Source organism: Chaetodon auriga, chromosome 20 (genome assembly GCF_051107435.1).
Source record: "Chaetodon auriga isolate fChaAug3 chromosome 20, fChaAug3.hap1, whole genome shotgun sequence".
NCBI lineage: Eukaryota > Metazoa > Chordata > Actinopteri > Chaetodontiformes > Chaetodontidae > Chaetodon > Chaetodon auriga.
Genome location: NC_135093.1, coordinates 13,446,529 through 13,458,580, shown reverse-complemented (window position 1 = coordinate 13,458,580; position 12,052 = coordinate 13,446,529). Strand labels below are relative to the sequence as shown.

At 43.7% G+C, this 12,052-nt stretch overlaps 1 protein-coding gene across 1 annotated transcript in view; it reads right to left on the bottom strand.

Annotated features, from left to right (window-relative positions):
* Positions 1-34: 34 nt before the first annotated feature.
* The window catches only part of LOC143338832 (cytohesin-3-like), a 29,537-nt gene continuing 17,519 nt past the window's right edge, over positions 35-12,052 (bottom strand). Inside the window, exons 8-13 of the mRNA XM_076759607.1 lie at positions 10,058-10,206; positions 9,808-9,919; positions 5,597-5,673; positions 3,919-3,990; positions 3,657-3,811; positions 35-1,479 (exon numbers count right to left, since the gene is read on the bottom strand). Coding sequence (XP_076615722.1) covers positions 1,407-1,479; positions 3,657-3,811; positions 3,919-3,990; positions 5,597-5,673; positions 9,808-9,919; positions 10,058-10,206 — 638 coding nt within the window. The 3' untranslated portion in view covers positions 35-1,406. The remainder of the gene's footprint in view (positions 1,480-3,656; positions 3,812-3,918; positions 3,991-5,596; positions 5,674-9,807; positions 9,920-10,057; positions 10,207-12,052) is intronic.

The following is a 12,052-nucleotide window of genomic DNA, read 5'->3' as shown; positions in this document are numbered from 1 at the left end:
GTTTCCATGAAATAACCAAAGACCCGGTAAGTTTAGCATCACTGAATTCCCATGCACACCAAACTCTTTTCTGATCAGCATGTGTTTTTATTCAAAGTACGCAGGAGCAGTTTTCCCAAACTCACATCAAGCCATATTTAAAACTCAGAACGAATGAAAGATTTGCGAGTTGGCTTTACCTGTTTGGGCAAAACAGTCCTCAGATTCCAGTTAGCACTCACACAGTATTCGAGGGGATTTTGAACCCGCTTATGTCCCATATGCTCGTGTCTAACTCAGCACAGTGAGTTTTTCTTCCATATAACATCTTGTATTATCTGATCTTCAGTAATAACAGTGTGAGGAGGTTTCACTGCTCCACACTGCTGCACAAAGTCCCTCTTCCACTACTGTAAACTGTTAGCTGTTGAACTAAAAAGGTGAACGGGTATAGGCTTCGGCCATTATGATTTACATGCTACATAAAGACGACAAAGAAAAAAAAACAGTATGTACATTATATACTATACATGCATAATGTAAATTGGGGGCTGCCTCTTTTGTTTAACAAATCAAGAAAATAAATACAAAAGAAATGCACTTGATCACAGAGGTGGATCTTCAATACATGGAATGACAAACTGTGGCCACTTAAAAGGGTCATTTACACTCAATATATGTTCAGTAATATTCCTCAACCTGCATTCATTTCCTTGCCTTCGAAGAAGAGATAAGGGAGCGTAGTGTAAAAGAATATGAGCCTAACTTTCTAGAATAAATCCGTGTGTTTGCATATACAGATACAGTCACTTGAGGGCTACAATCAGACCAGCTGATTTCTAAGCTTGAGGCTTCCTGTGGTTACAGGACACTACAAAACATTGTTGGTGTTGGCTGTCGTTGAAGGACATGAGGTGAAGATAATAACATGTTGACTGGCATCTTGGAGTCTTGCTGGCAGCCAGAAGACAACCCACCAGGCGAGCCGGTCTGGATGATGGGAACGCCACATTTATGAGGGTTGATATTGTTCAAATTGTCTCACTGCACGTTCCAAATGTGTCCAGTAGGGGGCAACCTTGTCACAGCAACACTGTGCAAAGATTTCCTTGCGCCTGCTCCTCTTCCTTTAGTCCATTTTTTCCTCATCTAGCTTGGTAAAGATTTCCCTCTTCTCCATTAACTCTCACCCGAACGGCACAGCAGTGTTAAAACTGTGTGCCGGCTGAAAAAAAACCTTCAATTCAACCGAGAACTGAGGCACAGACAGTCTCCCATCGGTGTCCGCTGCTCGTCCTCCAGCCCTGAAAGAACAAACGGGAGGCCTTCATGACCCCCGTAACATACACACACACATGCACACACACAAGGACTCTGCTGTTCACAGACATGGTGGCGATGCAGGTGTGGTTGGAGGTGGACGGTCATCATTTCTTATTGGCTATCCTTCGCTTCCTGGTGGCCAGCATGTCGTAGAAAGGATCCCTGCTGATGCTTGCTCTGTGGAAAGAGGACAGGAAGGGACGGATCGTTGATCGAATGTTTCCAAATGTCACTCTATGTACACTCTCTGGACTACTCTGCCATCTGCAGGACTCATTCATTTGTATTACCAGTCAAATGTGCAAATCTGTTGCTATAATAGAAAAGAAAAAGACCATAACGTGATCAATTTGTGATATTTAGAGCATTCCAGGACTATTTTTGGATGAGGTCCAGTAATTACTCAGTGTTCTAACCTGACCTTAATCTGTCATGTCTCTATCAGTCAGTGCATCTTACCCAAAATATGTCATGTCTTGTGTCTGCACTGCATTCTGGGGGATCTAGAAATAAGCCTGTTTGCTTTGATTCTGAACAATCAACACCAACACCTGACATTTACAGTGATTTGTTGCACCTCTGAAACCTGTTCTTCAATCAAAATCCACTTGTCAAGCTACAAATAGCTCAACATTTCATCCTTTCTGTTATCCACAGAACAAAAACAAAACCCACCAAACAACAGTCATGCAACAAAAATGTTGTCAGCTAGTCAATTTGAAGCTGTCTCTGAGGGGAAAACCGTCAGACGGAATGTACACAGGAAAGTGCAACAGCTATTCACTCTCAGCCCTGTATATTTCAGTAGGTGTGCGAACATAAAAGAGTGCTGGTTATTAACACTTATTCCTACCAAATGTGTAAAAAAGGACCAGTCTGTTTTCAGCAAACCAGCACTGTACAGTGGATTCTTCCTTTACTGCTGCAGACTGCTGTAGCTGACTGAAACCTGCCGTTTTCAGCCTCGCCACAATGCATTTAGCAGCTAATCCAGATAGGTTTAAAGAGTTTATTTAGCTTAAAAAGCATGGAAAACTTCAGTTTAGCTGAAAACTTTAAATTCTAAATCACCAAATGTGGCAAATACGTGGTTTTCACAAGACAGGAAGGGTATGAAACAGTACAGTAGTTGAGTAAATGTACTTAGTTACTTTCCACCACTGCTGACACACTGAGGACGGGAATAGTGCTGAGTAACAGTCGACATGCTGAGACCACCAGTCTTATATGTGTGTATGTGCACAGAACGGTCGCCACAAGAGCAGTTTCCAGCATTGCAGATGAGTCAGTGTGGATGCACTGTGTGTGCGTGTGTGTGTTCCTATGTGTGTGTGAACCTGCCGACCACAGGACAGTCTGCCGCCCCAGCAGCTGAGTCAGGTGACAGTGTGTTTGAGGCAGCTCCATCGAGCTGAGTCGGACCTGTGATCCTTATTGTTCCAACAGTGAGCGGAGGATGTGCAACTGGACTAAAACACCAAGACTCCCGCTTCACGTTTGAGCTGTTACACTAAAAGCACTCTGCAGCCGGGGTGTGAAATGTGTAACGCAGACAGTGAGTCATCTGAAGGTCAGTCGGCTAAATCTCCCAAACCAAGAAAAATGACCACCTCTCTCCTCCGTCCAATCACTTTAACTGTACATGAAGCGGCCTCACCCGAACAAGATCTCCAGTAACTTAGCCGAAAGACCCATCGCTGTCATTAATGGATACACATATGTCAATGCTAAGTGGTTTTTTAATATCATTAGAGCATGGAAGCGATGCGTAATATGATTTCTGCTGTGATATTGATCGTATCTGCCGGTGATACTGCAGCTGTGTGGATGATAACCAGCGAGCTGATCAGTGACCCACTGGGCCCAATTTACTGCTGCACCTCCAACTCTCCTTCCTGGTTAACAAGGCAACATTTGGATATGACAGATCAGGTGTAAAGGCTGCCAGAACACCTCGAAGAGTGCAAAGCATACTGGCTGAGTAGGTGTGTGTGTGTGTGTGTTTCTTTGCTTGCTGAGCCCTAATCAAAAGGGAAGTGAGCTTATCCAGCAGAGCAGAAATCACCACTGAGTGTTATCTGTGTGGAAGTGTGAGAAACAGAGTCACGTTTAGTCACCAGCCTGTGTGTGTGTGTGTGTGTGTGTGTGTGTGTGTGTGTGTGTGTGTGTGTGTGTGTGTGTGTGCGCATTTGTGCTGGTCGGCACATTTTTGATCACCCTCGCAACTCTGTGTATGTGTGTTGGGGGTCTCGGAGTCAAGGTCAGACATGAGAAAGTGTCACATGGGAGCAGCCCGGCGTTGGCTAAGTGCCCTCTCAGTGTAAATGGATCCACACTAACGCAACGTCTCTTACTTGATGGATTTGATCCACTCCTCCTTCTCCTCCGGCGTGGGCGCTGATATCCTGTACACTACGTGGTTGCCCTCAACGACCCGCCCGTCTGCCTCAGTCTTGCAGGCCTTGATCACCTGACCTTTGTGGTTGGGGTTGTAGAGCTCGAAGCAGTTCTGGGGAGACATCAGGAAGCAAACCTAAACATCTCTGAGGAAATACAGGGTATCTTTTTTTAAGGTGGATTTCGAGGGACGAGACGGTGTCTGGAGTTGATCCTTACAGGTTTCCTGGGCTCGTCCACCTCTCTGATACTGAGGTTTTCCAGAGGAATAATCCCACGAGGTTCTTTATCCTGGAAACACACACACACAAAGACGATGTGAGTGTGATGAGGGATAAGAATATTATCACCGCCATCGTAGAAATGTCAGCTTGTCCAGCATTTCGGGTTTTGACCGGATCTTTGCAAAACACAGCTGTCCTTTGAGTTTAGTGCTAATTAGCTAATGTTAGCATGCTAACACATTAAACTAAGATGATGGATATGGTAAACATTAAACCTATAGCTTTTTTTCTTGTCATTTGGTGTAAAATGTGTTGGAGATTTTACATCTCGTTTCACACTGTCAGAAAGTTGAAGTCTCTTGAGTGTTATCTTAATGCACTGAGTCTGACAGAATCAAAGCAAAAATCAAGGTGGTGATAAAAGCACCCTGGAGGGTTTTACTCATTCTGGTCACGTAGGGGACAGCACCCGAGGGAGACGTAACCCTACACCCTCCATCCTCCAGCAACTGCTATTCTGTCTGTGGGGCCAGATGTGAGGGGTGTCTGTGTGTGTGTGTGTGTGTGTGTGTTGGGGGGAACCTTGAGGAACAGCCCCGTGTCCTACTTGTCATCTTCCTACTAATGAGGGGGCACAGCGGGGGGAGGAACTGCCCCGGGACGGCTGCTCACAGCTGGCTGTGTATGTGTGTGTGTGCGTTTTTGAGTGCGTGTGCACCCGCTGCACTGTGTGTTTGTGTGTGCTGAGGGATTGGTTCGTGTGTGTGTGTTTGGGGGGGATGTTCTCAGAAATGGGGATGCTGGGGTGCAGCAAGGGGCGACAGGCAGCAGGTTGGGGGAGGCACTTGGCTTACGGCTTAGCGGGGCCAGATGTGTGCCATAGACTTTGCAGATGTTTCCCATGATGCCTCATGTTAATTGCTGGAGTGAGGTTCATTTAGGTCAAAGGGGCTGCATCTGTTAAAGAGGCAGAGCTGGAAGGCAAAAACCTCTTTCTTTAACTTTGCATGTGTGTATGTGTGTGTGTTTAAGTGTGTGTCAGACACACAGATTGCATGTATTTTCAATGTTTCCACTTCATTTGCAATCCTGTCGCACTTTATCTGCACTATATTTCACACAGACTAGACGACCTAGACTCTATTAAGATTCTCAAAGGAATATTTTAGATTATATTTCTCTCATGCTTCTCACTAAATGAAGCTACAGCCAGCAGCTTGTTAGCTTAGCCTAGCATAAAGACCGGAGGCATGAAAAATAGGAAGAAAAACATACAAAACTCAGTGTGTAAATATAAACTTATTTTGGTTTTAAGGGAGGTTATGCGCTGGCCATTTGTTTGGCCGGGTGCAGAGCCTGCTGTGAGTCTCGTCGTCCATGCAACCAGTGGACACAGCCAGGTTAGCTGTTTCCCTTTGTTTCCAGTCTTTGTGCTAAGCTAAGCTAAGCTAAGCTCCTGGCTGTAGCCTTATATTACAGATTTGAGAGTAGTATCAATCTTCTCATCTAACTCTCAGCAAAAAAAAAAAAAAAAAGCAAATAAGCAAATTTGTTATAACACCGAACAATTCCTTTAAGATCTACTCAATTCAAATATGTTTTTTTTTTCTGCAAAATGTGAAGTAAGCATTACTAGCTAGCTGTCATGTGCGTATGATACTATGCGTTCTTACTGTTGTGTATTCAAAGTAATAGAGGCAGTTGTCAGTCAGAATGAACCAGCGTCTCTTCCACGTCTTCACCCGGCCGCCTGCGGAGAGAAACACACACTGTTTGAGTTCAAACTGAAGAGGTGACAGTGTTTGTGCATGTCGAGGCTAACCTGCAGGAGACCTCAGCTCCACGTGCCACATCTGGCTCTGATCATCAGCTCTCTGCATTATTAGGCTCAATCAGAGGCTGGATCCTCCCTCCGGCACCCCCTCCCAGTCTCAAGAGATCGATGCCGGAGGGCTCCGCAAGCGAGCCTGGGGGACAGGGGGGCTTGTGAAAACCGTTCCCAGACATTTACACACCACATACCGTACATGTGACAACTAAAGCAGGAGTGAGAATGTCGGAATAATGAGGACATCTCCTTATAAGAGACACAATCTCTCCATCTGCCCCCATCATCAGATAAAAGTAGATTATTGGGATTACTGGATTTTCTGTTAATTACACCATCAGTGACGCAATGAGTAATTTACCTATGTAATCAAAAGAACATAATGCGGCTGATGTCAATATACAGTCTGCAATATGTGCACCATAATAACGTGTTTGCTGACTTTACAGAATGAGCTCAAAGTAGCCGTTACTGATGTAATCAATATGTAATGTTCACTTGACCCAGATTTCCGTTCTATACTGCAAGCTACAGGAAAATGCAACATCTCCATTATGTATGAGACATGTTTACGTTAAGGTGCAACCACTGCATTTTACTGACTGAAATGGAGTAAGCATGTACAATATAGTGTACTGCTGGGAAAATATAAAATATATTTTTCGCTCTGCTGCAGTCAGGGCAGGCTGGTTGGCCATTTATCCCTGTTAGTCACATGTTTACTTTCATCCTCCAAACCTGAAATTTATTAAGGATTTCTGCCGCAGAACCGTCCATGTTTGCATGTTTCTAATGCAGATTTGCCATTCATTTGTTTGTTTGCTGACAGTTCAGGGAGGGAGCACAAATAAATATGAGAGGGATCAAAACTGTGCGTGGGTTAAAAGTCTTGCATTGCTAAATTGTCCTAATTTGTTCATTGAACAGGATAAAAATGCTTCCCATTAGTGTAATTTGTCAGATGTCTTTGAGGTCCTCACATGCGGAACAGCCCCAATACCGTACACTGACTGGTCAGTTATCTAATCTAAATATGAATTAAACAGGATGTTTGTCAGTTTATGTGCGAACAGAATTTGAATTTGACCATTTAACACAAGAATTCATGACCAGCAGAGGTGCAATGTGTCTGTGAGATGGCTCTGCAGACAGGACGCCTTCTGAAAAATACTGTAGGAATGTCTAAATAAGTGAATCTTTTGACATGCTGTTGGTATGATGATGGATTCAGGCATAGCAGCAGACTCAGCCCTGGTTAATACTGTAGTGTAATGAGAGTTTATGGAGCTTCACAGCCTCATAGCAGTGCAACAATCTGTCATATTGAACTACCTGACAGGCCAGCAGAGTTCAAGCTAAAATAAAATCCTTTCTCATTCAGCAGGGACTCCTCCGATGCAGCTAAAATGAATTCACTAGTGGGAAAAAATTGGACTTAAAATGATGTGGCAAGTGCAGCTGATGGGATACGGAGCAGGAGAGAAAGAAAAGAGGGATCTGTACAGGAAGAGGAGAAGCAGCAGCATGAGGTACAGAGGCCTGTAGGACGGGGACAGGGGGAGAAGAATGGAAATAGGCTTTATTTCACTGCATGACCAGCCACGCAGTGGTAGGTACACATTCCCACAGCGCAGACTCAAGCAGCCCATTCACTAAAGCTGGAGCATAACTGTGTGTTCTGGCAGACGGCTTCACAGGAGCTGTACGCGGCACAGGGCTGTTTCTAATGCTACAGAGCATGAGCTGACCTGTTCAGCTGACCCTGGCTTTGTTTCAGGGACTCCACAAGGAAGCAAGCGCAATTAATGTCAGAGCTATCGCACGTTATTGTTACTGTGAAAAAAATTTGATTAAGTCATTTGGTTGACTTGCTAATGCTTTCAGGGTTTGTAACTCCAAAGCTTCTAAGAAAAAGTACATTTTGAGAAATACACCTTTTCCCTGCTAAAAGTTAGCAGAAGTCTATACCACTCTCACATGTGTAAGTTCAGTGAGAATTATGGCCAACAGATTCGCTAGCTTGTCATAGCACAAAGACTGGAAACAGGGTGAAGAAGCAAATGATAATTATTAGACAGAGTTAGGCTAGTGGTTTCCTGCTGTATCCAGTTATTGTGCTAAGCTAAGATAACTCTCTGCTTGGTGTACTTTCATATCTATCATTCAGACAAGAGAATGCTATCAACCATCTTATTTATCTCTCACTAGAGAAACAAATAATTGTATTTTGCCAAATTCTGCACTATTCTTTTAAACATGCACCGTTTAAATCAGCTGTCTTGATCAGTATGAGAGGGAACTCGAAGGTAAAGGCACCTTTAATCTCCACTGCATTGTAAAACTGCATGCACTGCAACTACAGTAAATACAGCAGGTCCAAGTAAAACGTTCACCTTACATTTTGCTTTTCAAGAATGGGTTTAAGTAACTTTAATGAATGCGGATCACTAATGATTCTAATCTACCATTACATGAGCTGATAACACTTTGCTTATCTGCTCATGGGTATGATGTGCAGGGTAGCGAGTGGCACTGAGCTTTGATGACCTTTTATGCTTCTTGGGATAAAAAGTAATGCTCTGCACACCCACCAACTGAGACGAGCCCTGTGCATCATCCAGCCTCCTCCAGAGCCACGAGAGAAATGCAGCAAATCCCCATGCAGGATGAAAGAGATCACTGACCTCCAACTCGCCTTCCCTTGCAATGAAATAACCCATCACCTCACGATGCTGTTCTTATTTGCCCAGTAACGCTCTGATATGCCAATTAAATGAGGTGGCTAGCATGTTCAGGGGCCCGGTGTGCTAAGGAGAAAATGGCAGCCAATGCCAGTATGAGGGCACGCTGTGATGAACCAGGAGGATGGAGGAAGGAGTGTTACCTACCTCCTAATACAGAGATTTAAGAAGGAACAGCCATCACAGAACAGAATGAAAGAACAGAGCAAAAGGTGAAAGGGCGAAAGGTTAGAGAGAGGGAGCGAAGGAAGGAACAAAAAACACAGAAGGATTTCCAAAAGACACGAAAAGCACAAAAATCACCATGCCAGAGAGAAGTTGAAAGTGTAATCACAACAAGGAGCATGCTCCGAGTGAGAGGAGAGGAAGGAGAGGAGAGGCTAGACGAAGAGGAGAGGTCACAGGATGAAGGACGAGGAGAGAGGAGACCCTCCCGGCAGCATTATCATGAAGGTGGACAGTTTCTGGGTGAAAATGGGCAGAAATCATGAGCTGACTCAAATTTGGTTTTGTCACACTAACGTTGCTGAGTGTGTAGTGTTCACAGTGGGTAAAGAGTTTCATTTAAAACGCCAACATGTCCTCCACTCACTCAATACTTGACTGTGTTGTTGATGCACAGTTTGGTCCTCCAGTGCTAATGCAAAGGGCTCACAGCTAAAAACAAGCTACGAGTCTAAAGCCGCAGCTCAGGCTAAATCATAAGCAAGAACTGCAGGAATTGCCGCCTGATCGGACCAGAAGATGGCACAGCTATATTAATTTATATATGATCACCTATCAAGTGGTGCTGCTTGCATTCTCACTCACTGAATCCTGACTCATGACTGGCTGCAAACTGAGCCACATCTTGCAGTTTACACTCAGGCAGAGCAGTTCTATCAAATTGGATCATGTGACACTGCTACTGACAGCTTTCTTGAGTTCACAAATGTACTTGGTGAGAAAACGCATTCATCGCAGCAGTTCCGCTGAAATGAAATGATTTTAATTAAAACACTGGAGTGACTGGGCCCTTAATTGCTGGAAATGATGTTTAAAAGCTAAATGGTAAGCTTCTAAAGGTGAAATTGCTCACATCTGTCAGCACAAAAACCCTGCATCATTTCCTGTTACGGACTGAAAGTTGAATTCTGCCTTTATTGCCCAAGAGCTGTCGACCTCCAGCTTGAAAGCCCGCCATAAACAAGTTACACACAAACAAACACTCATCGCCAGGAAAACGAAGGACACTGCTCCTCAAACAAGACAATGAGGCTCTCCCGATATAAATCAACATAATCAAGGTTACTTTTGTGACTCTGAATGCACATACCGAGCTTTAAGAGCCAGCCTTCTCTGTCAGGGTTGAAGAATGTGTGTGTCAGATCGTTCCCATCATCCTCTGGGATTTTGAAGGGCTCGTTTTTGATGCTGTCGTAAAGGTTCTGCAGGCAGGGGGGGAAAACTATTAATCAAAAAGGTAAACAGTGGAGGAAATGCCTCTTGTGTATGGAGTGGGTGTGACAGAATGGTCACACATATCCATCATCTCACACACACACGCAGTACAGAGAAATCCTCACCCTGAGAAGCTCCTCTGGCAGATCTCCTCCTTCATTGATGCCTCTGTTCATGGAGATGAAACGCTCCACAGGGGGCTTGTCTCTGACGTTAGGGTTATGTAGGCTGGTGTTCAGCATGATGATAGCGAATGAGAGCACGTAGCAGGTATCTGAAAGCATCAAGTAAGGGAATAAAATGGGTCACAAAAGTGTATATCCTGTCATAGAGAACCCATTTATACCTGCTACTAATGTGCTGTATCACTGCAGTCCAGCTTCTCAGGCTTGTTTATACTATATTGGACATTTACTGTGTACATTAGACAGGGAACCAAATTGCTTTTAGCTTGTGTGGTGGAACATTTTTAGGTTTCAGTACATACAGTATAACAGGATGTCGTCAGCGTACGGTGACATTTTGTGTTTGTTATGACCTTTTGTGTTTTCATTCCTTCTTACAGATGTGTGTAATATTGCTGTTAAAGGAAGCAAAGGGCATCAGGAAGTGAGCTGTAATTCTTCTAAATGTAATTGATTTAAAGGCATTTTCTTGGTGGCTGAGAAAGATTGTCTTTTCACAGAGAAAAGCCTGGTTTAGTTTTTCTTTCTTTTACCAGCACATCAGTTTTAGACCTAGTCCTTTTTTTCCAATAATAATATTGAATTTGTACTGCATATGAAAAATGTGTGTGGTATGAATGAAAGATAAAGTAAGGGGGGGAGGCAGGGCTTTAGCCTCTCCACTGCGTGTTAATGTTCAGTAACACGGGCCACTGGCTGCCTGTAAATGAATCATTCATTCCCCTCTGTCTGTCTCCTCTCACTGACACACTTTGGTCCTGGCTGTCCTGCGCTGCCTATTGTCTGCCCGCTGACACACATTCCCTATAAAAAATAGAGGAGATTCACACACAGTGTGTACTATGGGAGAGAGGTGCTGGTAACTGCCCGAGGAATGTCAGTGTAATCAAAAAATTGATGAGCATGATGAAGCACTAAGAGGAACGGGTGGCTCATTCCTCTGGTAATTAAAGTTCCCTGATCATTTTATGTTTTTATAGGCTCAGTGTGCAGTTGCTGCAATACACATGGCTCTAAGCTGCTGTTCCGCCTTGCGTGCCTACCTATGCACAGATTGTGGATGAGACTTTATGGGGCAACTCAAAAAATATTTCTTCAAAATGTCTGACAAACATGCAGTATGTGGGTATGAACAGTGACAAGGCAGAAATCATCAAAAAGAGTCACAAGTCATGTCATTTCTGAGTCTTTCCTGCATGTGGTCTTGTGTGTAGCTTTACCACCATGCATTATTCCATTTTATCTAACAGCATTCAAAGTTGCTAAATTCATATCTGAGCATGCAGTAGGGGAGAAAAGTATCCCTCCATGGGACCACATGCGACAATCTTGTACACAATAGGATGCTCTATAATGTCTTTACTTATTTATGGACTGTTGTGGTTGTAGGCTTTGTTTATCACAAGACCATGTATCACTCAGCCTGGTTAAGTCTTCCTGAATAATGGATGACCCTTGTTTGTTGCTGGTTGTTTACTCTAAACTCATCTCCAACAGTGAACTGTGATCTGTAGCTACTGTGATGTGGTTAATCCTCATTGAGATGCAGTTACAGTAACTCTTATGGCTTAATGACTAAAATGCATTAAAAAGCAGGCCATCACCGAATGCATCCTAGACCCTCGGGCAGTACTTATGTTGGCACATTAGGACAGGCTGCTTGTCAGCGCATTGACTTTGTCCAACAAATTGGATTTTCTCACTTTGCAACCTGACTACTGTTCATCACTGATTACATCCCAACCAGGGATACTAAAAGGAACAAACAGATGAAATTAATAGATGAAATAGTGAGCTAAAAGAATTGCATGAATGAGTAAATATAGGTAGCTGAAGTAACGCCTATTAAAAAGCAAAGCAAAATGGATAAATAGTTCCTGTTAGGCCGAATGGGTAAGAAGTTGAAATGTCTGAAGTATCATGGAAATATCTGTA